This window comes from Fringilla coelebs (genome assembly GCF_963513975.1).
Source record: "Fringilla coelebs genome assembly, chromosome: 7".
Lineage (NCBI taxonomy): Eukaryota > Metazoa > Chordata > Aves > Passeriformes > Fringillidae > Fringilla > Fringilla coelebs.
Genome location: NC_140035.1, coordinates 28,561,354 through 28,589,004, shown reverse-complemented (window position 1 = coordinate 28,589,004; position 27,651 = coordinate 28,561,354). Strand labels below are relative to the sequence as shown.

The 27,651-nt window shown below is 39.2% G+C and overlaps 2 protein-coding genes across 6 annotated transcripts in view; both read left to right on the top strand.

Annotated features, from left to right (window-relative positions):
* SLC39A10 (solute carrier family 39 member 10) overlaps positions 1 to 15,260 on the top strand; it is a 50,853-nt gene extending 35,593 nt beyond the window's left edge. For 4 of the 5 annotated variants that reach the window (XM_084209470.1, XM_084209471.1, XM_084209469.1 and 1 more), the window contains 7 exons: positions 2,567 to 2,736; positions 3,689 to 3,907; positions 5,173 to 5,293; positions 6,584 to 6,952; positions 8,762 to 8,842; positions 10,489 to 10,679; positions 12,077 to 15,260. In XM_084209470.1, coding sequence (XP_084065596.1) covers positions 2,567 to 2,736; positions 3,689 to 3,907; positions 5,173 to 5,293; positions 6,584 to 6,952; positions 8,762 to 8,842; positions 10,489 to 10,679; positions 12,077 to 12,235 — 1,310 coding nt within the window. In that variant the 3' untranslated portion in view covers positions 12,236 to 15,260. The remainder of the gene's footprint in view (positions 1 to 2,566; positions 2,737 to 3,688; positions 3,908 to 5,172; positions 5,294 to 6,583; positions 6,953 to 8,761; positions 8,843 to 10,488; positions 10,680 to 12,076) is intronic. The other variant, XM_084209473.1, reaches the window with a different exon arrangement.
* A 5,763-nt stretch (positions 15,261 to 21,023) lies between these two features.
* On the top strand, positions 21,024 to 23,647 carry LOC311155952 (baculoviral IAP repeat-containing protein 5.1-like; the record flags this gene model as incomplete). Its single annotated transcript, XM_084209474.1, is given in 6 exon segments — positions 21,024 to 21,036; positions 21,039 to 21,100; positions 21,102 to 21,239; positions 21,836 to 21,945; positions 22,260 to 22,374; positions 23,459 to 23,647. Coding segments are annotated over 6 exon segments (627 nt in total).
* Between the last annotated feature and the right edge of the window lie 4,004 nt (positions 23,648 to 27,651).

Genomic DNA, 27,651 nt, shown 5'->3' with positions numbered 1-27,651 from the left:
AAATAACAAGTCCTTATTGGAATGTGGGGATTGTGGGAGGTATAGGGCAAATGTTAGTCACAGAGGAACTCACCCTATAGGTTGTAGGACTGTACTGAAATGAAAGCTAAGCTAATTTAAAGAAAGCTAAGCTAATATAAACATTTTTACATAGAAGTATTCACCAAAATTAGGAGGATACAGTCACTTTTAAACATGAGCTTTCTGTGGTTTACTTTAGTTTTAGTTAAAGCTTTCAATCAATCTTAACAGGCCAGTGTTGCTTCTGTTCATTGATACCAGCCTGTGAGGTTTCCATTACCTCTGCTAACTGTGGTTTTCTAAAGCAAGATAATTTTATTAACTGATTGCCAAAAACTTATGAAGCCTTGTTGGGTTTTCTTCCTGTAACTTACAGATAGTTCTGTGACATCTGCTAATGGAGGATTTTCAAGGGCTTATCCTTAGTACTGAGCTTTCATAGTGTACCTGCTGGAAGAGGGGGCATTGTCACCACTCAGGCCCCTAAACAACTGAAAAGGAAAGGCACACCCTGCTAATGAATGGAGCCAGTAGAAGTCACACAAGTAAACAGGGAGCATTCAGTTTGAAGCTGGAGATGGCTTAGAGCTGTTGATGAGAAGTGTCTCAGATCAGTACAAGCTGTAATTCTGCCTGTGCAGATGCCAGTGCTCCCTGGGGCTCGCTCCAAGAGGGGCACAGATTCCGTGGTCTAATCCCATGTGCCTTATCTTAATCATGATGCCGTGTTTAGGTCCTGTATCATCCACAGGAGTATTCCAGCCCCTCAGAGCTGTATCTGCCAAACCTGCTGTGATAGATGAAACTTGAGCCTTTCCATTTTTCTCCATGTAAGGCTGTTGATCATCTGCCCTGGCACTGAACACCCACCTTGTGTGCCCACCTTGGAGCAGTGTCCTGCCCAAAGGCTGTGTCTCATTTTTATTTGGGCTGCTTGTGCATGCGTGCTTGATTGAGCACTGAGCGACGGCTCCATGTATGCTGGGTTTTCAGCACAGCCTCTCGGTCCAGGGTACGTGGCTGAAGTGCTCTGGGGGTCAGTCTGGGGACCTGTGGCAGTATTTTGGTCATCATGGTCCTGCTTCAACTTTAGACCCACTTTTGTATTCCTGTTTTCCAACCTCAGTTTTTCAGTTCCTCATCTGACAGCAGACTTTGCCTTACCAGCAACTCACTTTTCCTATGGTCTCAGTACTCTTGTCTGTCAGTGCACACCTCATACCGGCTAAAGCTTTTTCCTGTCATTTTCTCCTAGTGGACGTGGTCTTGTACCCCTTGCATTTCAGCTGGATTGCTTCCTTTTATACAGTGTTGTGGAATGGCAGCCACAGACTGAGTAAGAATGAATATCCCAAAATAAAATTTAAAGCAGCAGATGTTGTGAGCTTTCGTGTTGAACCAGACCCGAGCCGGCAGCAGCCACAACTTGTGTTGGCAAAGTCGTATAAATCTGCTCCATAGTGGCTTTGGTACAGACAGAATTCTTGGGGTGTTTCACCCTCATGTTGACACTGAACAGCTACAACATACTTGTTCCTCTTTTCTTTTCCTCTCACACATACCCTGCCCCATTTTCCAGGATGTTTTCCCCTACTTGTGGACCCTCAGAGATGCAAGGAATGTCAGATTGTACTCTGAAATGTGGAAATATTAGGGATTCTGAGTCAGGAGCTGTAACTTATCTTAAAGTTGGCAAAATATGGTAGACATACATTTTTGATTAAAATAGGAGCTAGGGAAACCCCTGTGGAAGAAAATCAAAGCCTTTGTACTAAAACTTAAAGAAAATACTTTCTTAGAGTGAGATGCTGACTGAAAGAGCCATGTTTCCTTGTTCATAGGATCTGTTTCTTCTGCAATTCCTTCTTTTCAATGTCATATAGAAATTTTCACATCTTCACTCATTAACAGGAATATGTGGGGTGTACCACATCCCATTATCACTTCTTCTTCTAATGGCAACAGTAAAGATTCTCAGAAAAACTAAATGCTGCTATTTGGTGGTAGCAAGTTGCTGCCAAAGGTTGAGTCCTCTCATGAATAAAGGTGTATGTTCCAAAGCAAAGGTGAAATAAATAGTGCCAAACTAAACATGTGACTCCAAACGGGGAGAAATACAGAATCCAGGAAAATTTTACATCAGAACCATATTAAAAACAACTGTTACATACACATTAGTGCTTGTAGAACCCTTGTAAGTTAAGCAGCAGAGATGGTTTTGTCCCACTATGAAACCTTCTGGTTTTAGTTTCATGAAGGGCTGCAAAGCTAAGCCTGGAACTAACAATCAGGAAGAATTGCTGGGCTCTTTCTAGCTAATTGTCTCACTATATTATACTGTGTTGTGAATAAGCCTGTGTAGTTCTGGTTTGCTGTGGACTTCAGTACTGCCTTTAAATTTTTCAGCACCTTTTCAATGAACAATCACACATCTTAGGTTAAAGGAAAGTCACCTTCTTAAGAGATAGTTGAAAGTCATTAATCAGGCTTAAAAGTTTTCCAGGTGTTGTTCTGATAACCTCTCTGTGTTCATTTCTTCCCACAGCCTGGTTTTGTGGTATCATCTCTATCACCGTCATTAGCCTGCTTTCCTTGCTAGGTGTGATCTTGGTTCCCATCATTAACCAATGGTGCTTCAAATTTCTTCTAACTTTCTTGGTAGCTCTGGCTGTAGGAACAATGAGTGGAGATGCACTGCTCCATCTCTTGCCACATGTAAGTATGGTCTCCTCACCTTTTATTCTTAATTGTAAATGAGTCTAGAATTTTTGAGGAATTGTTTGCTACTGTCAATAAAGAAAGGTTCACTGATGCACCTGTAGATTCACTTGGTTGTGAGGGACACCAACACTTTCGGAGACTTTCAGCTGACAGAAAGGAAGGAAATGTGTTTCTCTAAACAAAGGTGGGGGAAAGTAATTGCATGTTCATTGTTGAACTGATGTCACACTATTGTAAAACACTTGGGAGCCCAACAAGAGTATTTTAAAATTAGCAATATTGCTGTCTCTTGTTTACTGGTAGCTGGGTATCAGTACTTAAAAGTATTTCCTGGGGATTAACCTGCCTGGTTGCTATATTTGAGGAAGAAAGTAACCTCTCATGCACTGAATCAAGCAATTGCCCAAAGAAGGTGAGCAGCTTTTAATTCGTGATGGTGTACTGTAATTCTTAAAAGGGGAAGTGTTTTCTAAAATTCTGTTACCTCAGTTGTTTAGCACAAAGACTAATATTATTTACATGTTTTCTTTGTATAATTCAAATACACATTTTTGGTTGTGGTTTTAGGGGTTTTTAAAGTTCATATTTCAGATCAGAATTTAGGCTGTAATTGACTGTAACAGTTAAAAAAGTCATAAGGCTTGGTTGCTGATGGGAGTGTAAGAATGGTGGCAATTCCTTGTGATATTTCTGAGTGTTAGTCTCATTTTCAGCATCGTGAGAGAAAAGCTGAAGCTACATTCTCTACCCCCTCAAAAAAAAATTTCTCAGAGGAATTTTTTTACTGATTAGGGTAATGAATAATCTATTGAAAAACTTAGGTGGCAAAATGTGTTAGTGTGAAGAAAAACCAAAAAAAGGTGTGGGTTTCTGTTGTTTCTTCTGGCCCAGTGCCACTTCAGTGTCGTGGTTGCCCCAGTGGTGTCACTGTTGTCTCTCCCACCAGTCCCATGGAGGCCACAACCACAGCCACCACCATGGCCAAGGCCACGTGCACGAGCACAGGCACTCGCACCGGCACGGCCACGCGCACGCAGTGCACTCCGAGGGCTTCCTGGAGGAAAATGACCCCGTGCTCAAAGGGCTCTTGGCTCTTGGAGGCATTTATGTTCTCTTCATCATTGAGCATTGTATAAGAATGTACAAACATTACAATAAACAAAAGGTAGGTGCTGAAATTGTTTGCTGTTTAAAAATGTGTTCCCTGAAGCTACCTTGTGAGTGCTGAGGAATTGTGTTTGCTCTGTGAACAAGTGCTGCTGCTCTGTATTCTGTCTGGTTATGTGAGGGGTCCCTTTCCTAAAGAAGTTGCTTTTCTCAACCAGAGAACTTGGGAAAACAGTGTAGAAATCTGATGGAGGAAGCTGCATCTAAAGCTTCCTGGGCTTTTTTGCAAAAACAGGAGAAAACATCATGTAAGAAAGATCTGGTTATAGAGCCAGCAATTGTCAGATAATTGACAAGACATTTAGCAGTATGCTCTTGCCTAACAATGCCAGCGAAACAGAGGTATCCAGGTTTTCCACTTCAGAAAACTGCTTAAATTTTCAGACCTGCTTTCTGTAAATTGCCAGTAAAATTTTAACTTGTTTCTTAAAAAAAGATTGGATTTTTAGTGCTGGGAGCACTCTGTATTTATGGTAGGGGTATAAAAGGAGAGCAAGTACCCTGGGGAGTGTTGAGTGTGGATGGAAATTCAGTTTTAGCCTTTGCCTTTGTTATTCAGCTTTGAGGAGAAAATTATTTTGGTGAAATTCCAACTTGCTTCTCCCAAAATGACAGCGAAAACTTTTCAGCTTCTCTGTTTTCATGTCAGACTTGCTGTCTGAGCTGGACAGGCAGCAAAAAGATTTTCTGTGTTGGAGGAGGCATTTCTTAGATCTTCTGATAAAAGGATGAAAACTGTTACATTGTGCACATCTTCTTTGTGATTAATTAAATAATTAAAACACCTAGGCTGCTTTGACAAGTCCTTGGGATCTGCTCTTTGGGCTGCAGATAGAGAAAAGCTTGCTGCTTTCTTAAAGGGAAGTACAAGGAAGTTACAGGAATATAAAACAAAAAAATTAAGTTGAACAAATTAGAGGAGCTATTCTTGCTGCAAGTTTGCTTTCTTGAACAAATCTAATAGCTGCATTGCTGAGCTATAAGAGCAATCTTTGTCAGAATATCCCCTCTTACTGAAGTGAAATATATCTCTGTGTAAGTGTTGGGGAGTGAGATTTCACGGTAAGTAGCTACCTCCCACTTGAATTGGGATTGTTGCTGAGCCTTATAAAGATCAATGTTCTGAAGTAACATATTTCTGTCATACATGGTAGGAGAGAGTAACTTGGTCTATTTAGAAGAGATTTTTGGGCAGCGTTTTGGTTCCTGTTATTTCCATCAATGTCCTGTCACAAACCAGATGTTACCTGTTTCCTGTTGCAGAGTAAGCAGAAATGGTGCAAAAAACCCCAGACTGAAGAATCACCAATTGGAAGGAAACTTTCTGATCACAAATTAAATAACAGACCAGATGCTGACTGGCTTCAGCTGAAACCCCTTGCAGGTAGGCAGTTACTGTCAGAACTCTCTGAGCGGGAGATTCAGAGTAGGAGCAGGTTACTGGGGCATGGTGTGTGTAGCATGTAACCTCTTGTACAGTTTTGCTCCTATTATGCAAATCATTTTAATAAGACTTAACAGGCTTTTCCCTATTAAATCTTTTTTATTTTGTTTTCTTTAGATCTGAGAGCACTCTGAACATTTCCTAATATGCCATAGAGATGATTCTCAGACTTCTGAAGCAGTCATGTTTTGGGTGGCTGTGGGTCTTTGGGAGTTTGTTTGTTTGTTTGCTTGCTTGTTTGTTTGTTTTCAGGGTGTTTCGGTTAAGCTGTTACTGACTAGCTCAGCCCTAGCAAAAATTAGATCAAAAAGGAACACCCACACAATGAATGGGGATATCTTTCGCTTTGAAGATCCCAGCATCTGACCAGTTACAGATAAACAAAATCTGTTTCTTTCCATAAATGCAACCAAGTATCCTGAATACTCCTCAAGTATCAAAAACAACTTTTGCACACTGCTCCTTCATGACAGCCTGTGGATGCTCATTCTGTGTGTACCCAGAATAAATGCTCTATCCCCTGTCTCACAGGGGGAGAGAAGGGCAAAGGCCTGATTCTGTTGCCTGCATGGCTGCAGAATTAATTTGTTGATGAAAAACCTATGCAAATTTGTATTTGCATAAGTTAGGTTTATTTCATTTGATTGGTTTGTAGAAGAGAGGGTAAGGACTGCAGCCTTCTCCACGCAAACAATCTCAGATGGGATTTTGGGCACAGACACAGATCATGGAAAGTTTCTAGCAGTGCAGGGGTTTGAACATATATTTGAAATGTCTGCATGACAGTGGACGCTGAGCTGTGACCTTCATGGGCATGTGCAGACAGAGCCAGGTAGGGTTTCCTAAACCATTCAGATCCCATCTACAGCTCTAAGACATTATCATCATTCTGGCAACTCTCCATTGCCAGTGTTGAACCATAAACTCTGTCAGTAGCAAAATTACAGGCAATGAGCATAGGCTGGGCTAAAACTGGCTTTGAGTGCTGTGGACGCAGTGCTGCTGCCTTGCAGTGGAGACTTTTTTATGTTGTACATGCAGATTTGTGGAAAAAAGTCTCAATTACAGACTAAGTTATTGGATTGAATGCTGACAACAAAGTTGCTAGACTGGGATGTGTTCAAATGCATGTTTTGCTTTCCCAGAGCAGTTAACCCTTAGGTCAGGGGTGCAGTGGTTGCTGGTTAAACAGGAATTAACTCGGTGTCTCTCCCAACTGATTGGATGCAGGAGCAGATGACTCTGTTTTGTCTGAAGATCGACTGAATGAAACTGAACTGACTGACTTGGACGGGCAGCTGGAGCCCCCTGCCAAAAACTACCTGCCTGTAGAAGAGGACAACAACCTCCGCCACTCTCACAACGACGTCTCCCACGGCGCCCAAGAGCACGAGCTGCACGATTCCGAGTATGACAGCCATGGCGAAGATAAAATGATAGCTAGAAAACACAGTCACCACTGGCATCACAAACATTCCCATCATTCCCATGGCCACTGTCATTCTGGAAAAGACCTGAAAGATACTGGGATAGCTAATATTGCTTGGATGGTAATTATGGGAGATGGCATTCACAACTTTAGTGATGGCTTAGCAATCGGTAAGCAAAAGCACTGAGTATTTCTCAACAGTTTCTCCTTACCTTTAGTAACTCTGCTAATATTTGACTTATCAGTAATCACAGGTAAGGCTTTCAGTTAGCACCTGTGGTTACTGCCATTGTTCAGTCTCCTGCAGAGCAGAAATAAAAAGACTGTCAATTGTAATAGTTTCCATTTTGTTAATATTCTGTGCTGTTTGCACTAGAATTAGTGTATCAGTAGCAGTGACAATCACAGTCTCTGCCAAGGAGAGACTGCAGACAAACCTTGGGATTTATGGAGCACAGTAACCCACCTTTCTTGTTCAGATCTCAGTTGCCTTAGAATTATAAATAAATGCTTTTCAGCCTTATTTAGAATAATATTTACTAACAATAATAGTAATACTGTTTATATTATTGTTAATACATAGAATTACACAGTACTTGAAAATAAAAATGCACTGTGAGTCAGGTTACAGAAATAATATTTTAAAAGTATTACTTAGGATAATTTAATTTAAGCAAAATATTATTTCAGCTCACGGTCGATAGAAATTTACTTCTAGCCAAGTGCAGTAAAAATGGAAGTACCAAACAGATTTTGTTAGATTTATTAAACCAACTTGGAGTCACACAATGCTCTAAATGTGATTTGAATTGTAAAGTATATTAATTTGGATATACAAGTCAGGATGATGGTGAGAAGACTGAAGTGCACTTTTGAGTTCTTTACTAAGGTGGCTGCTTAAGAGTAAGGGTACCAGGGTTCTGAACTAATGGCAGAAGGAACACACCCACTTTGAAGGATGGGGGACAAGCATTTGTCAGGGTCTCTAGTTAACAGTGGAATCTACCACAGTTTCTCCACTTCCTTCTGACAACTTCTAAAGAAACTAAACTCCTTAAAAATTAACTTGTTGCTTCATTTTCACATAAAACAGGTATGACATTTAGTCAATGGCTTTTAAGGCCAAAAACATTTGTCACGCCTTCTGTTGAGAACTTCACAGTATTGAAACTCCATTTCTGAATATTTCTGGGTCAAGCCCAAACAGCTGAATTTGTGGTAAACTGTAGATTTTAGAAAAGCATGCTCATCTTTTTTAATGTATCAAGCTATGAGGAATCCAGAGGAAAGTTAAATTCCCCCTCTGTCTTCAGATTGTGTCTTCTCTTTCTGCTTTATGCTGCCTGTTTAGACTGCTCACTGCAGGCTATTTTTATGCTTTTCTCTGCTACAGTACAGAAATTTAATACCATTTTTCTCATCTCAGAATTATTTAAGGTATGACGTTAAAGTTGATTGAATTCAATTAGCTTATACAAAAGTACTGAAGGATATTTCTGGCAGTGTTTTTACCCTTTTTATTTTCCAGGTCTGGCTTACTAATATTGCTGATATGTTCTCTGAAAATAAGTAGAAAGGAGCTGGAGAGGTTATGGGTTAAATATTAGTTTGGATTTCCAAGCTGGAAAGGAGAGAGCCAGACTCTTGCTCATGTACATTCCCTACTGCCTTCATGTACTGGAGAGTTCCTAAAAGTGGTGTTATTTATTAGCTTGTTGCCTTTATGTCTCATTTTTGGCCAGCTGTGTTCTCCTCTCCAGGTTTGTCTTTCAGATAAATGAGTAATAAAGCCTGCAGTGGTAATACACATCCAGGGTGCTTCCAGTATTTCCCATTTGTATACAGACAGGACACAGACATAATGAAAAATATTAGTGTGCATTCTAACAGAAGGGTGTCAGCTCTGCAAAGTCTACTGATTTTCTGACCTGAAATAGTGAAATATAATTTTAATTTTTTTTTTCTTTTTTTTTTCCTAGGAGCAGCTTTTAGTGCTGGACTGACAGGGGGAATTAGTACATCTATAGCAGTATTTTGTCACGAGCTTCCCCATGAATTAGGTAAGTAAGTGTAGAAACTGTGCTCCATCTGTACAAAATCCTTATCTACAAACTGTTGTAATACTGTGATAAGCTCAATGCAGTGCAGAAGCTGCAGAGGTGACCAGAACTTCAGAGGATGAGGGAGAAATATTGCTTCAGAGTAGGTACTGCTACAAGATTATGTTGGTAGTGTCTAGTTACAGCACTTCTGTAAAACTTTTTGAGCATGTTTTAAAAATATTCTTAGGAGCATACATTTTACATAGCTCTGCGTTTTATAGAGTTTCACACTACTCTGTGTGGCATTTTCTTACACAAAGTTAAGTCACGTAAGTAAACACAGGTTTACATCAGTAAAATTCCATGTGGGGATCTTCAGAAGAGGCTTTGTTCCAGTTGTGGCCAAGTTCAGCAGGTGTGGCCATTTAGGGTAAAGCCTGCAGGCACTGTTGGCAGTGCCATTGATTCTCCCCCCACTAATTGTAGCATTTCTTCTGGAGGTAGCTAACCATGATGAAGCATGTTGTTTTTAAAGGTTTTTCCATGTTTTACATGCATGTTTTTACATGTTTTTTGCATGAAAATTTACTGCACTCTGAGAGTTTAAAAAGAGCAGCCAGAGAAGGAGGAATTTTCTGGGTTTTTTTGATGTGAAGTTGTGCTAGATTGACCTATGTCTGTACTCACAGCTTGCTCACTTGAAGAGCTGCTGGGTCTGAATGATCAAAACTGAGGTAAAACAAGCACTTCTAAAACCTTAGAGATGATGAGGGAAAGCATTTTATATATGCAGCTCCTGAGCTATAGGTAAATCATGGGTATAGGGGGGAAATAATAGAGCAGGTGTTTGTGGTTTGACCTGTGCTACACAATCATTAGTTAAGTGAAGCTGCTGCAGTGTATAAAGAATTGCAATGTATATTACAGTGCTTAGAAGTTGACAGCATAGCATGATGAAATGAACCTTGTAATAAGGGGTGAGTAGTTTATACCTATTCTTTGACTTTTTTTTTTTAAATGAAGTAAAACTATTAGAGCTGATTACAAGACTGAAGTCTAGATTTTTATAGAATATCTACTTTTAGCACCTAATTTAGCAGAGCTGTCCTGAATTCAGAATAAAACACATTACCCTGGCATGCCTTTACCCAGAAAACTGATTCAGGGTGGATGTGAAGTCATTCTTTGTGAATGTAATTCTTCCTAGTGCTCAAATTCATTGTCATCTTCTGTGGGGACAAATGCCTTATTATCCTCTTCTTGGATTTGCATAACTAGGAAGAGTTACATTCACAAAGAATAGCTAAGAGGAATTTTCACAGGTACTGATCCTAACTAAGCCTAACTGGTTTTATGTGCCATGGAGAACTTCTGAGAAAGATGAGTGTGTGCACAGGGGTGTGTTCTCTGTGGGAAGAGCAGACCTAGACTCCTCCATTCACCCTTCACAGTTAATCACTGCTACCCTTGTGACAATCAGCAGGATGAACAGGCACCTTTCAATCCTATGTTACTCAAGGGATGGCAGTGCCCAAGTTCTTCCGAGGTGGTCAGTTCCTGTGGCTCAGGCTGCCCGTGAGCCCCTGCAGCAGCAGCACTCTCTGGTGCGGGCGTTTCTGGCTTGCTGGGAGCGCGCTGACGCACAGCCCGTGCCGTCCCCACAGGTGACTTTGCGGTGCTGCTGAAGGCAGGGATGACGGTGAAGCAGGCCATCGTGTACAACCTGCTGTCGGCCATGATGGCCTACATCGGCATGCTGATCGGCACGGCCGTGGGGCAGTACGCCAACAACATCACCCTCTGGATCTTCGCCGTCACCGCCGGCATGTTCCTCTACGTGGCCCTGGTCGACATGGTACGGCTGCCTGCGCGGGGGCTGGGCTTTGGGCCTGCTGGGCGGGAACATGGGGCTTCTCTGGCGGCTGCACTCCAGTCTGCTGGTCAGGTTTAGCCTTCACTGAGACTTCACCGTCATATATTTGGTTCTGGAAAGTTGAGTCTGAACTTTTACTGTGAGTGGCTGGTAATCCAGAGCTGTTGTGGTGAGTAGCTTTGAAAAAAATTACCTGGTGGAAAAAATGTTGCTGCTTCAAGAACACACAGGTGCATTATCCTAAGTGTGTGTGCACCGTAGATCAGACCCTTCAGGCAGCAGTGCTGCTGTGTACATGTTACCAGCCCATATTCAGTCCTGATTTCTCTCGTCTAAGCTGCTTCAGAGCTTCATTTAAATAAGGCAATTTTCTCACTTCTTGTCTTTACCAACCCAAAGGTGATGAGATCGTTTTTCACTTTTGGGGTACTTTGTCAAGCTCTCCACTTCATTATGGAGACTTTAATTTGTAACTATTGTGTTGTTATAAAGTCACTCTAATCTATAAATAGGTAAGTCCTTTTCAGGGCCTGCTAAATTGTTAAATAGAATGTCTGGGTAGAGTGATCCTTCTTGCAACTTCAGGTGTTCTCTAGTAGCCTATAATGCCTGAAATAGCACTTCCTTGTAAGCTCTGTGTCTGATACTTATTTCCTATCCTTTGACTGAAGATGTCATGGATAAAGGAAAGGAAGGCAGTACTTTCATTCCTTCATCCCTTTTTCTTTCCCCATCCATCATAGTAGTAACCAAATAGTCAAAGTCCCATGGCCTGACTCAGCAACAGCAGGAAAGCTTCTGCAAGAGACACTTGAAACTGAACCAGTTTTGTCTTGGTGTTTGCAGCCTCCTTCTCAAAGATCTCTTTACCTGGCAGACAATAAGAGTAGATTTTGATTCCTCCCTGGCTGTGAGCAGGGGTTCACAGAGGTTTGGTTTTCTATCCATTCCTTTTACCACCCCATACTTAAAAGGGATGTGTATGTGAGTATGTGTAAGCGTCTCAAATGACAAATGAATGGCTAGGTTAATCGTAGTCATATGTTTATTTGAACATGACTTGAATTCTTTTAAAATTTAAAGAGCAGAACTTGAAGAATATTGGGCTGCACCCTATCTTGAGTAACTTAATGTTGAATTACATGGATACTTCAGTGAAAGTTCAAGGAAAGGCATTTTTAGTTTGTTTTGTAAATACATTACGTGATCATGTTTTTATTGGATGTAGTTGTTCAGTAGAGTTTAAGCTGTGTCTTAGTGTATTGGTTTTATATCTGAACCCTGGAGTGTCTGTCCTTGACAATATCATCTTGTAAACTTGTCCATGTGTAAATGGAATAAAGGTGAAATAACTTTCTAAATTGCTTTGTGTCTTTTAGCTTCCAGAAATGCTTCATGGAGATGGAGATAATGAAGAGCATGGTTACTGTCCTGTGGGGCAGTTTATTCTTCAGAATCTAGGCCTGCTTCTTGGATTTGCCATCATGCTGGTGATTGCCCTCTATGAAGACAAAATAGTGCTTGATATCCAGTTTTGACCTGATGCTGGTAATCACTGTGGTTCCAATCTGTTGCTGTCTGGCTTTGAGTCTGCACTGTGTGGCTGTGTGCACACTGCTCAGAGGACACGTGGTGCTTGCACTGCTTACACAAGGACGGGAGATTCCTTTCTGCCTAGAGTAGCTTCTGCTTTTCTTTAATCCCATCAGATGAGTTTACCCAACACAACTCCTAAACTTGAGTGAGCGACGTTTAGGAAACCCTAAATCTGAGAAATAAGGGCCAAGGTCAGGGTGCTGTATAGGGAGCACTGCTTGCTTAAGAAATAAAAAGTACAGGACAAGATCTCATTTGGGAAAATACCATTCCATTAGTGCACTTGGACAGAACCCAGATGTTGCAGCTGAAACTCACACCTGTGCAAGGAACCCAAGGAAACTTTTAGTGCCACATTGAGTCTTGAGTAGCTCACAGCTCTATGTATGTACAGATCTGTATAGATATAGACAGATGTGCACACATATACTTGTGTGTGTGTACCTCTGGATATATATGTATTAATCCTGTGCTGATTTTTCTCCATAGTGGTGACTTCAAGTATTCAGTCTTACAGCAGGACATGGCTGGAAACCACTGTGCTGGCTTAAATTTTTAAAAAGAAGCCCCAAGCCTATACACTGTTTAAAATCTTACAAGCTATGTTAAGCTGCACTCCATCATTGCAAAGCTCCTGTGTAAGAAGGCAGGCTGTTGCCATGTACTCTGCAAAGTGTAACTTCTGTCAAGGGTCAGTCTGATGATGTTTTTCCCCAGCTGAGATTTATTTGATGTTTGTTCCTTTATATTAGTAGGAAAATGCAAAATGCAGTAGAATTAGTGTTAGCTTGGGGAAATCCCTGACCTTGGAGTTCTTGAGCTGTTTCTGGTTCTTTCTAGCAGATGCTAAATATGTATTGTGTGCCACTTGCAGCATAAACTACTGAAGAATTGTGGCTGTGAATTTGTGCAAACTCTTTTAACAAGAGAATCCATGTGGGAATTTCTCCATTTTTAAAAATGATTCTTTTGGACTGTTTTCTCCTCTTCATGTTAAACCAAGGTGCAAGATGCTAGTTGCTGAAGCTGGACACAAGGGTTAAATTATGCTCTCTGTATGTTGTACTGGTAGGGTATTTACGATACTGTAACAGCGCATCAAATCTGTTCCTACAATGCCTTGATATCAGACATTGTGACACCAGCCATTTCTGGCAGTAAAGAATATGTAAGAAGATTTCTACTTCCAGTATAAAGGAGTTCATTTCTATGATATTTTTTTACAATTTTGGTATTTAAATTAGATTATTAAAAAGCAGATGTCGTAGAACCATGGTATATGTCATTTAGAAGAATAGACTGAAAATTTGGGCCTTAACTTGCTGGGACCAGCTGTCCTAGATCAGATTGTGCTGACAGGCATTTATTGCCAGACATGAGTTAGTTCTTCTTGTACCCATCTTCTTAAAAAAAAAAAATAAATTGTGAGTTTGTGGGGAGTGCAAGTTGATTCTGTAGTATCAGTCCTAAGCATGGTGGTAGCTTTTTTTCAAACATCCAGTTTGTCTCTCTACTGTGTATGCCAGGTAAAAGCTGTACTTTGACTGTGTGCCGTAAGTTTTAAAGTTCCGGTCTGCTTGGTGCCAGTGTAGCTGCTAAAAACACTTCATCCTAACGCCTTTAATGAGAGCCAGTGGGTCTCTGCATTCCATTTCAAGTTCCCGTGTTTCCTGTGGCCCTTTACTTTGGAAGCTTCATTGGTCAGTTTAGCTTTTACGGAGAGCAGCTCATGTGTTTTAAAGGTATCAGTTGGTTGCCAGTATTTCTTCCTAATGCAGTATCAGGAAACAGTATTAAGGGTCCATTTCAAAGAAGGGTGCAGTTTCTTCAGTGAAGAAGCCAAAAGCCCAGAGTTCAGGCACGCGGCCATTCCATGTTCTGAACTCAGGTTTTCTTTTTTCCTCTTTAAACATATTTAGTGTAGAACCCTAATTAGCAAACACACTGTTGTTAGCTTCAGAATGCTGAATTTCTGCAGTGTAAAACTCCTGGATGACATTTTTGCATAGTGCCCATGTTAAGTCAATGAGACAAAACTTCCTGGATACCTTCTGAAGATCTGAGTTTAAACAATCTCTGTTTCTTTTGTATTAAACTGACTGACTTAAGTTTTTTCTCTCCTGTTAATTCTGAAATACAAGGGGGTCATTATACAGCTGATGTTTTGTCAAATGATTTTTTTAAAGATTTATTTCTCTTAGTTCTTTTCAAATGAAGATTTCTGTATTTCCAGTAGTATATTTGCTGTTGTATTAGTTGGAATGTGGTTATAGCTCAATACACTGCCTCTGTAGGAAAATAGTTAACTTCCTTCCAAGACCATCTTCAGACAAGGGAAAAACATGGTCATTGAAGGTAGGTACTGTATTTTTCATGGAATATAGATTGTTTACTTTTATTTTCTAGTATTTATTGCAAGTGTAACAGAGCAGTGTAACAGCTGTGACTTCTCTATGTTTCCACCAGTATTGAATTCCAGATGATTCTAATGTACACTTTTGAGTCATGTTACAGACAATCTGAATTCCACTACATTTCTACTTGGCTTCAACATTCCATTTGGCTTGAATCCAGAGTCTCATTTAACTTGTATTTGTTGGAGGGCATAAATGTTACTTGTATATTTTACAATGCTGTCACTGTGTGACATCCCATGTGAATTCTGATGTAAATCACATTGCACTCAATCCGCTGTGATTATGCTTAGAAAATGTTGTAGTTGCTAGATGCAGTGTGATTTTTTTTTTATTATTTTTTTCTTTCCTCTCCCCATTAACAACTGAGTCTATGGTTTAAAATGTGATAATGGTCCAATAAGATAACTTGCTGAGCTATTGTTTTTTTTTGTTATAACTAAATCATTTTTAAAAAATTTTATAAAGCTGGAAATTATCAAATGCTGTTTTGTTCATTGTCAACAGTGTTGTGTTCATTTTATGTATGTTCCTTATACATAAGGAGCCTTCAGAAAATAAAAAAAAATATTCAAGGAGCAGATATTTTTGTTGAGTTTCTTAAGGTTTGATTACTTTTGTGTTTTAGTATTCCTTTCAGTTCAGCGGACATCACTACAAGCCCCTAAAAGAAATTCTGAAGAGGAAGGTGTCAAAACACTTTGCTTAACAATTGCTTAAACAATTAAAAACCAACATAAATGCTCTGTCCTACATTTATGTATAAGGCAGTCAGATAGGAGCAATACTGAAAACAAAATAGTGGATTGGGGGATTCCATGGAAAGTTACTGTGATTGTCTGGCTGATCCTGTAGTCATTGGACTGCTCAGGGCAAAGGTCCATAGCCTCTTCTGGAGAAAGCTGCCCATCCTGGCAAATTCTCACTCCCATCCTTCAGAAACATGGTCTGCCCAGAGCATGTCTATGAGTTTACGACCTATAAACCCCCCTCACTATTCTTGTTTCACTCACTGTGGCATTGCTGCAAGTGCCTTCCTATAGCAGCAGAATTCCCTCTATTACTGCATAAAAGTTACTAACTTAGAACTAACAAAATCCTGTTGCCTACAGATATGTCTTTTTTTTCTCCTGAACTGTGGTGGCACTACTGTACCTGGCTTACACACTGGACTAGAACTGGCCAAGGGTTGAAAACTGTTAAAAGCTGGAAGAAGTAGGAGATCTATTAACTGACCACACAGTCACAAAATGTTTCCTTGGGAAGACAGAAAAGATAGAACCGCCTCAAAAAAAGCCTTAAAACATTCTTGAGTGGAAAAGTAGTTTCACTGGAATAGAGATACAACACAGTAAAGTACAGTGAAAACTCCGGAGGGAATGTGAACACACTAACATCGATGTACAGTAAAAAATTAGGGTAAGGTGCTGTGTGGCTTTGCATCATACCTGTGTAAGAATGTCATCAAATAGCAGCTGTGTTCCTGACTGATCCTTGGTAATAGCAGCATTTGTGGTCATTCCAAAGATCTCTGGGAAGGGATTCTGTGCAAGTGTCGGTGTATATTCAGTACAGCTTCAGTACTGAGAGAAGGTGGGGAACAAATACCTCTGGAGCAAAAAAAAGATGCAGAAGCTGCCAACCAGCCCACAGAGGCCACAAGCTGTACTTCAATACCACTACTGGCTTTCCTAGAGTGATGAATAAAGTGTGTTAACTAAGACATAAATGATACAAAGATACAATTCCTGAAAAATTCTGAGAGCTGATGAAAATTCTGTTAAAATGAGATACCAAGTGCAAGGGGCTGCAGCTCCTCACCAAGGTGTTATGCTGATGACTGACACAACTCCTGTCTGATGAATTAAGCTGATTATTGTGGCCTTTCTGCCTCCAGTAAATACAATGAACTATTTCTCCTATGCCTATTTTAAAATGCTTTTAACTTCACTGGGCTGTGTTTCTCACTTACTGTCCCCTGAGTGCTGACTCACACAGAGTCAATTTAGATGGCAGTAATTGGGTGGTGTTTACATAATGTCCCTTTCTTAGAAGTCACTGAAACAAGGCCTGAGAGAAGATGAGATTAAGCCACCAAGCAAACAGTGACTGAGTAAACAGACACATCAGTTTCAGTAAAGATACATCTATTAAAAAAAAGCTGCTAGTAATTCTGTTGTTCTGACACACATCTCCTTCAGGAGAAGCAAAATAAACACCCCTTGGATAAAGTACATAATTGACATTAGTAATGATTTCCAAGGAAAATAACATCTTCAGAACACTCACAGAGCCAATCCCAGTGTCAGTGCCTCTGGTAATTGCATTCCCCAGTCACAGTGAGGAGCACCAGCTGGCAGCTCCTGCAGGAGAACAGGACAGTGATCTGAGCAGCAGCCCAGCATTTCCCTGGGCAGCCCTATCAGCATCACTGTAATTCACTTGGAAGGCAGCCAGAATTCTCACTGGAAAGTTTAAAAGCTGTTAATTACTTCAGCTAGTTCATGCTTGAACCATTTCATCTCCAGCCCTTCAAATACTTGTTAATAATCGTCCCTCAAGTCACCCAGCCATTGCTGCTTTTGAAGAGTAATAGCACCAAAAATTTCCATAGTAATGCAGCAGAAACTCCCTGGATACAAGTTTATGGAAAACTTTTCTAAAAATATCTCTACTTGTTCAACATCTTTCTAAAGTAAATGTATGCTATCACAAGGCCATAGCTGTGTTCATAATTTTATTTATTTTTTTAGAAAATCAAACATGCCTAAATTCTTGAGGTTGGGAGAAGCTGGACTCCTCTTACGTGCATAAAAAGAAAAAAATATGAGTGATAAAAGAAAATTACTTACAGGAAGGGAAGAGTGGGTGATGCACTGAGAACTGGGATAAAGCAAACCAGTCAAAAAAAGTATAAATAAATGTTTACAACATACAAATCATTATCTTTCAGGGCAAAAAAAGGTTCCCTCCCTGCTAGGAACTCTATCTGTAATTTGTTCAGAACCTCTGGTCATGTAATAGGAGGACATCGCCCTCACAACCCCCTACCCCCCACTCTCTTTCAGGAAAGAAACACCTCTGTGAAGTTGCTTAAGCTGCTTGCCTGTTAATCACATTATTGCTTGAATTTGCCTGTTTAACCACATTAATAACCAAAATCGCTGCAGGCTGACAGTGACAGGAACACCCCCGTTCCTGCCCATCCATAACTTGAACAGACTTTGGCCATGCTGGGCTGCTTAGGAAGCTGAAACATGAAGAAGTGCCATGCATTGCTGACAAATTCCCGAGGCTGCTATGGCCAACACCCACCTCTGCAGACAGGGAAGGAAACGCCCTCTGCCAGAGTTCCTCTGCTGCATCCCGGCTGGTTTCACTCTGCCAGGGGCTGCTCTTGTCCCTGGCACTGAATAAATCACAGCCAGCCATCAGGGATGGCAGTAGGATATTTTACACCCTTCAGGAACAGTTTGTTTCTTTTCTCCTACCCTGCACAGCAGAGCTGAGCCACTCAGAGCCCAGCTTCTTCTTGCTCACACACTTTGTGAGTCGGGGAAACTTTCTTGGCAACCAAAGGCCTTCAGCAGGAGGTCTTTAAATGGTCATGAGCATCATTTCCAGAGTTTCTTAAAACCTCAAAGCAATTTTTTATGGCTACTTATTCATGTAGAATTAATTAACATACATTAGGTACAACTGTATGGATGACACCATGCACCTATATATTTTTTAACACCACTGTGTTATAAAATATTGTTCATACAATATTTTAGCTTTTTTTTAATCCTTACCAAGTTTGCTTTCTGGCCTTTACACAGAGAGATCAGGTAGAAATGTTTGATTTGGTTTTCATTTGAGACCATCTAGTTAAATACACAATCTCATTTAGATAGTCCACATTAATTATGGAAAAATAATGCAAAATAATGTAAAATGTGATTGCAAACACACATCCAATTATTAAAAGTGGATATGTTCCCAGTCTTACCTTTAAAAAAAACCACCTAGAGAGCTGTATTAATGCCACAGCAACAAGTTTCAATTGAGGAAGTATGAGACAAGCAAGAAAATAAAAAATAAATGCGCTCCACTATTGGCAATAATTGAAACTACTTTCCTTGCAGTGGAAGACAATTATTTCATTTCTGAGCCTCTCTTCTCCCAGATCATAGACACACTTTACAAAGTTGCAACATTACTCACAGGTTTTCTGCACTTATTGTAAAAGGATCAGATAGTGGACATTAATGTACTGTATAGTTTAAAATACAATTTAAAAATTTTCTTTCATGTCATGCCACCTCTTATGTATCTTCCAATGAAAAGCTCCAACTACCCATCCATTTAATCTGGACCTATGAAATTCTGACAGTTTCAGAACACTTCTGCAAACAGTATTCTCTTGAAGGATGTAGACAACCTACTATAAGATGCAGGACAGGACACCTTTACAGTTAGACTTGAAATGTACCTGTCATTCTCAAAAGCATGGAATTCTGACAGAATTATAGGCAGGAAATGCAAGAAATACATCTTAGGATGTGTTAGTACATGCATAATCTTACTTTCTAGTATTCTAGCAGTACTTTTCTACATAAGAACTGATTTGAGCTGTTGGAAATTTTTTGTTTTAAATGCCATAAAAAAAAGCAAAAAAAAAAATCCCTATTTCAATTCTGATGCATAAATAACACCCAGGACCCCAAGGTTCCATATTACTGTGGTGTTTTTGATTAAATAGTACATTACACATAATGCATTTTTGAAAAAAATAGAATTTTCAGATAAGACTGCTTACAGTCTTAAAGAAACATTTAAAATACTATGTTTTTGTTCCATTTTTGCATTTTCCATGTGAAATGACACAAACTAATTAGTTAAATAGATCATGACATCACAAGATGATAAAATATGCTAAAATATTTAACAGTTTCTTTTAAACAACAGACAAATTATTCATTCCTCAATACAATCCATATGCATGAATTAGTGCCTTATGTTAAAGAGAAGCATAAGATCTAAAAATTTTACCAAGTTTTTGGCCAGTTAAAAAGAGGTTTTGGGTTTGGTTTGGCATTTCAACTTTTAGTTAAAAGAAGTTCCTTGCTTCATACAAATACACTCACACCTGCACACACATGCACACACAAACATCAACTACTCTAAAAAAAGATATTAAAATACCTGATCATCAGCAAACTTAAGAAAGGCTGCCTTGGAGTCATCACCAGGAGAAACTATTAATATCAGTGCTTGGAGGGCCCAGGTTATGAATGATAAATTCCTGCACCAGTGGTACTATCAGGAAAAAGAAAAAAAAATGAATTAAAGTATCCTATTTTCATTTTTAAAGTATCCTATACTCAGATACTCTAAGTATCTAAATATAAATTTTAAGGACAGTATTCCTGCATATACAACAGACATCAGTACAGTCCCAGAGGAATCAATTATGTAGATTTGTAAATCTAGGCAAAACCAACACCCTAAGAGCTGACATTGGAAGTCCTATACAAATGTTCTTCAGTCTCATTTCTGTCACCACATCTGGACAGAATAGTGGGCTAGATTATTTTCTGCACTAACTCTATCTGTATTTCAGAGAATATTTAAATTTTCAAGTCTCAATGCAACATCTTTCAGAGGTGTTAAGATCTTGGCTTAGAAAGCTGCTGCATGCAGCAGTCTTGAAGACACTGGTGTTTAAACTTTTACTGAATTTAACTGGACTCTGTACCAAAATAGGAGACAGTTTATAAAATGACAGCTTAATGCTTCAGTACTGTAAACCCCTACAGATATACCTCTAAAATATTATCATCCAGCATCTGGCTATGCTCTATAATATTTTAAAAGAAAACAGAATAATTATACTATTATAAAATAACAACCTTCTCTTTAAAGAAATGCAACACTATTTGCAAAGACAATCCTAAGAATTAATCTGTGAATATGAAATTCAAGAAACACTGAAGGATTCAAATAGCAATGTCAATTCAACATCTTTGCTTGCAATCAGGATAGTATTTTTTTAAACTTTATAAGCAAAGTTTCTGTATTTGTAACTAGAGTTTTTAACTTGCAGTTTTTGACATTTCAACTGTAATATCTGCAATTACCATAGATGCTTTCAGTCAAAAAGGCAAAGTTAAGAAGTTTTCAGTTAAAAATTTCTGTGTCCTGTGTAACAAGGGCACACACAAGGGGAAGAAATTCCAGCAGCTTCATTTCCCTTGACTGTCCTGCCCATAAACTTACCTGTGTTAGGAAGGGACTAAGGCTGTGTTAAGCCTTCCCCTGCTCTCCAGATGCAATGTGTCACCAATTAGCAAAGCCTTAAATGTGAGAGCAGGAGGGAAGCTCAGCCTTACACTGACTGTAGGCTTCATAGATGGAGACACTGCTGCAAGAGCTCAGCTCAGCTTCCAAGCTCTTAACAGACTATAAGGAGATGTATGAGTATGAGAACCGTTTAAAAACCTTCACCAAGTGGCCCTTCCAGGAAAACTGCAAGTGCACTCCAGAGAATGTAAGTCTGAAAATGGTTGTTTTGCTTCTGCCTTAATTTATATATGCAATGCCTGAATGTGAAGCTATTGTTAAGTATATTCTGGTTCAAGAGGAATCCACTAAGCCTGAAGATGAAAAGTTAAATACTAGCTTTCCTCTGTTCCCTGCCCAGGAATACTGAAGTTGGGATTGACTGGTTTTTCTGTGTTTAGTCCACAGTGTTCACTTTTTTTCTCCTCTGTCATTTAAAAATTAATTTCTTGTATTACATAGTCTTTCTAATTGCAAACTTCTATTCATGAGAAAGCAGCCTACATTAAACAAGTACAGATCCAGCAGGAAGGATATAGTGGAATAATCACTACTTCAAATTCAGAAGTAGAAATTATTTAAATAAAAAATCCACCTCACTTCTACTGGCACATTCATGACACTGCCAGCCTGAATCTCAGGTAAGTCATACTGCTAGAGTTACCTGAGAAAGTGTTTGATTACTGAAACAAACTTTATTTTTGGTGTCTTGACTAGATATGACTCCAAAGTGTCAGGAAATATGAGTAAATATGAGCAGTATGTGTGGGATAAGGCTCTAAACTTCTGAACTGTCCCCTGCAGATGGCAAAGGCTGGCTTCATCCACTGTCCAAGTGCAAGCGAACTAGATGTGGCAAAATGTTTCTTCTGCTTGTTAGAACTGGTGGGCTGGGAACCAAATGATGACCCTTGGTAAGCACAGATGTAACAAGGCTGTTGAGAAGTATCTCTCCAAATTTCTTTAGTAATTTTACAACTAGTTAATGTCCCTGTTGATTTCCACTATGACAGTGCACAAAACTGGGAGCTTATCTTGCCCAGTAACTGTGAAATTGTTCAGGTTTATCTGAGATCCACTAAAATCTATTGCATCTTTTCTGTATGATATTATTTCTGCTGATAGACAGCACAAGTACTGAAGAGACTTGCCTGTACAGATCTCTTCCTCTCCTGAATGAAACTTCTATGGGTTTAATATCTGTTCTTATTCTGGGTTTATACTGCAGGGAGGAACACACCAAACGTCACACCTGTGACTTTTTATCCCTTCCCAAGCACTTTGATGAGCTGACAATGGAGGAGTACTACACGCTGGAGATGACACGGCTGAGGACCTTCATTGTAAGTGTTAGCCACCCTCATCTGAAATTTAAAGCTAGAATATAAACAACTTCTCTCACTAAGATTTCCAAGCATCAGCCAGGAATGATTGTCTAAGGCTAGAACATGACTTATTCTGAAGTAACAATTTATGTGCATTAGTGGCTAAGAAATCTGCACCTAAGCAATTCTCAGGGTAATTTATTGTCTGGCTTTTGAATACAAACCTGTTTCATTTAGAAGCATTTTTCCAACAACTCATTACAGCAGAGAAAAAAATATATAGGGTGCAATAATCAAAGCACAAAACAATGAGTAGCTCTATCATTCTCAGGAGGGATGAACAACATACATGAAAAGACAAAATTTAACCAGATTATTGCTTCACATGTCCAGTTTAACATATAAATCTGCCTAATTAAAGCTCATTTCTAATATTTTACTCCTCCCTGCTTCTGGTGTTTCATGCCATAGTGTTGACATGTAAAAAAGCCCACAACTGAGCGGCTCAGTTGATCAAGATCAGCTGATCTATTAGCCCTAATCCTATGGCTAGTAAGAATCAAGTTAACCAAGTTCCCTGATGAGGAACAGTAAAAGGTTCTGCATATTAGTTGTTGGTAGCTTTGCACAAATAAGATCTCTGCCTTGCTAATAATGTTCTGTATTAAATATACACCTGGTGACTGTCAAGGTTAAGCATTTAAGGTCACTGTGCAACAGATTAAAGTACAAAAAAATAGGATCATGTGGCACAGTGATATCTTAGAAGATGGACTAAGAGTGAGAAAGTGGTGTTACCTAACTTGAACTGTGACGATTTAGAGCAAAGTTTCAAGATACAAAAGGGGTCTTGGCCATAAAATGGCAGTATTTCTAAGTAAAGTATATAAAACATTTGAAGCAGCAGCTTCAGGTGGGGACACTCAGCCCCAAGGACACTGTCACCGATAGCTGGGAGGGCTGTGCACTAGGCTGACCAGGGCACGATTGCTATCGTCAGCGATACCCGAATGCAGCCTGAGGAGAGAGGGGGTTGGAATGTGGCTGAACTGCACAGTTAAACCGCTCAGCTGAAAGGTTCAATCTCTTGCTTTGATTCAAGTGCAAAGTTGGCAGCCGCACAATAAACTCTTTTCAAGAAGAAGTCGCGGCGACGAGGCAGAGGCTGGTGAATTACTTTGGCTCCAGACCCTCGCTCCCGGCACCGCCACCTCTGGAGGATGAGCCTTCGGCCCAGCAGCCTGGAGGCTCAGCTGCCGGCCAAAAGGAGCCCAGGACAAGTGAGCTGTGACGTGCGGCTCTACAAGTGTCTCTTACTTTGGTGCAAACATTCCTGTCTTTGTCTGAGTGTGAATCCAAAGCTGAGCAGGTGTGTGAGGAAGTGTATGTAGAGAACTGCTCCTGGATCAGGAGTGAGTACAGACAGGGATAGCCTGTCTCTCACAGTGTGCTTTCTTGGTAAGGCTGGCTGGGGAGCTAAGAGTACTTCCACTATCCTGCCAGTGGATGAAAAATGTCTAAGCAAATACTTCAATTCTGGTTTTTAGTAATCTGACTTTTTTTTTTTCAATAAAGATTCACAACTAGAGTACTTTCTGTGATCTGTGTTAAAACCTTATACCTAGATCCAAATTGCAACAGTTCTGCTTCAAAACACTTTCCAGGGAACTAAACAGATCTGTGTGTCTGCAACAATTGCTTAAGCACCAGAGTGAAGGCTTCAATAATACTCACTTGATTCAAAACAAGGGGAGAAAAAACATATCTATTTCTCTTAACTATGAGAACATTGGATATTCACTACTTTCATTTTTTAGCTAATTGTGCCCCCTCCAGGTCCTCCTGTAATTTACACTTTCATTAGTCATCAACCTTCCAGCACTGCCAAACTGAATGCACTTTTCCAGTGTTGTAATAAACTGAGGGTCTCCGAGTTTGATTATATGCAAACTATTGGCTTTTTCCATGTTCTTTATTCATTTGTTTGTTTGATAGCTCCCTAAGGAGCCATCAGCAGAGGCCATCTTCTTGCATTACCAAAGGGAAAAATACAAACTTTCAAAATTGAAATATAAGCTCTTCAAATGTTTACCTTAAAGTGCTTCTTAAGGCAATTTATTCCCTTCTGTCATTACAAAAAAGCACATCAGTATGAAATCATAGCAGGCACATATTCAGTGCAATTTAAGAGGAGATGGCTGAATACTAAAGTTCTTTGTTTACAAAAACCAATTTTCCTCTTTGAAAGAATGTATTTAGAATAAGAGTTCTTACTTGCTAGAAAGTTTAATCACATTTAGTTTTATATTAATTCAAAATAATAATATCCCTCTGAAATTTTGAACAGCTTTAATACAGCTGCATGCATAAGTGAATATTTTCAAGTAAAAACAAAGGGAATTTTTCACTAATGAAAATGGATATTGTGGAAGAAAGCCTAAGTTTAGGAGAGGATGTTTTGGTGGAGAAATGGCAGTAACCTTCTCTGTTATTGATCGGAGATTATACTTGGGAATGACCCATCACCAGCTGAAGGAGGATGCCTTTCTTCCCCCTTTTAGAAAGGTCCAAAAAAACATCTGAAAGGGATACTGTGCAGCCTACCCACAAGAGAAGAAAGCTTTCACAGGTAAAAGGCATTGAGAGATTCAGGAAATACATTTATAATCCACCAGCACAGCATGATATCAATAAAGTGTGAACATTGTAAAGTTACAAGGATTTTGAGTAATTTGATAAACACAGATAAGGGGAAATTGAGTAACACCATAGGTCTGGAGAAGCAATAGGGATTGGAAACCTGAATATCTGTCAGATGAGGCAGTAGCATCAGCAGGGAGAGAAAGAGATTCTCATAGCACATAACAGTGTTCAGCAGTGGGTCAGATGTACTGGAAGAACTGCTGAGCTCCCAAATTTCTGCATGGATCAGTCACTTGTCAGTGCCCAAAGAGAGACCCAAGAGAGATGGAGCCAGGTTACGTTTTCAACATAAGCTGCTACCAGCAATTGCAGACTGTAAACTGAACACAGGAAACCTGCATGTTAATAAGCACAGTCTAGAAATAGGAATTTAGCATTTGGGTAAAACTCAGCTAAAACCTGCATTATTTCTTTCCCTACTTCAAAGTTTCAGTCACATATTATTTTCAGCATATCCCACTTCAGACTTAGTATTTGAATAATTAAAGACTAGTTCTCTAATATCAGCCCAACACACACAGCTTTCATCATCTATAAAATCCTTCTTCATTGACAGGAATGCATAAGCAGTCACTGGGTATGTTTGCAAATTATCCTTGGATTGCTCACTAATTCTGCTTTTGAAAAAATTTGTTGTTACAAAAAGTTTGAGTTGCATTTTATACAGTTCCTGTAGTCCTAATATCCAGCCATAAACTCATAACTACAGGCATAATATGTACCATCAATTTGAGGTAGATTCTATCTCATCTTTCAAAATTAAAAGCTATCACTATTTAGTTTTAAAATGCTAATCATCTTTCCATTAGTTCAAAAAGAATTTTGATCAAAGCTGTGTAAAAGTGAAATGGAGGATGAACTGTACAAGTCTTGAATTCATTAACATTTGTCGACCGTTTAGCCTGAGTGATTGAATTATTAATACAGTAATTACTTGAAAAAAATTACATATACAATCAGAATGCCAGCATACATCCTCTAATTTCAACAAGTAGTTTTGCTTCCAGAAGTACAGTCAATGCCCTATATCTGTAGCATTTCTAGTTCCAAAGTAAGTGCATTGAAGGAAAAGGGAAAATAGGAATAATATCCAAAATCTATTCTCAAATGACAGACTGATTTTCTTGTCTCTTAATTTTTAGCAATTTTCATTAACTTGGACCTGCTTTTCAATATAAGTAGACATTAAGTTCTTCAGATGAATTCAGTGGCATGGGTTGGTGTTCAAAAACATTCAAAAGTCAGAGTAATCTTGACACCCAAAAGTTCTTACAGATAAAAATTATCTGCCATGTCAAAATTTTTCTGTATTATGAATTTCTGTTTATTTCACTCAGAGTTATAGGCACAAATCACAGAATCATGGAATGGCCTGGATTGAAAAGAACCTTGAAGATCATCCAGTTCCACCCCCCTGCCATGGCCCCACATTTCTCAGGGCCCCATCCAACCTGCCTTGGACACTTCCAGGGATTGAGCAATAACACAATATCTGCAGTGATTGACCATCTGCTCTTCTGGAACTAGTGTTGCTTTAGAGAAGAAAATTAACCAAAGGAATCCATGTACTACATAGCAAAAACTACCCTGCAGTAGAAGAAGAAAAGAAAATACCACAGGAGTGGAATAAACTCAAAAGCCTACAACAACACAGTTTCAGTTCCACTTACTAATTTTACTAAAACATAATTTAAAATACATCTCTATTAGAAGAAAAATTAATGACATTTAGATTATTAAACAGAACAGAACAGAAGAACAAAATCACTGTACATATCACTTGCCTGTAACTGGATGTAAAGGCTGCTAGGTAAGCTACAATTCCTGATGGAATAAGTGTATTCCAGTCAAGCTGATGTCCTGCATTCCCAGCTCCAAAGCAATCTCATACCAACAAGTTTTCTCACCCTCAAGGCCACCATTAAATTGTTCTGCTCATTGCAGTTTTTTGCTGCATAAGTCAACGTCAGAATAGAATAAATTGCTGATTATGTTACAAGATCATTTTAGAGACATTTTACAAACATTTATGTCATTCACAGATTATTTTCCTATGCAATTTTTTTCTTAAGTAACTTCAACAAATAGAAAGAAAGCACCTTATTCTAATGGAAATTTTTAAAGAACAAAAACTACAAAGAGGACCAGCACACCAAAGCCTATTCAGTTACATTTTCATCCAAATAAAGGAAGAAGACCAGTATACAACATTCAATTTTAAATAGCTCTGTGTGAGATACAGGAAATAGTAACAGTGAAGAAAATTGTCTACAAGGGAAACAAAAACCCTTTAAAGAGATCACTGTGTCATAAAATGTATGTACACAAAATAAAAGAAAATATTAACAGCTTTTCGCACCCAAGGATCTGTTTTCTAGTGTTGAGGATTTCACTCTTTTATATGGATATTTTTCTGAGGAGAATATTGGATGTAACATGTACTTAAAATGTTCTTCATCATTCCAAAAGCAAACATCAAACTAAGCTACGATGTCCCCAGGACCAGCTGAAGCAGAACTTGACAAGTACCGGCCTCAGTTAATTAATCCCCTCTCATATTGGTGTAAGTTGCAGCTCTTGAAAGTCTACCTT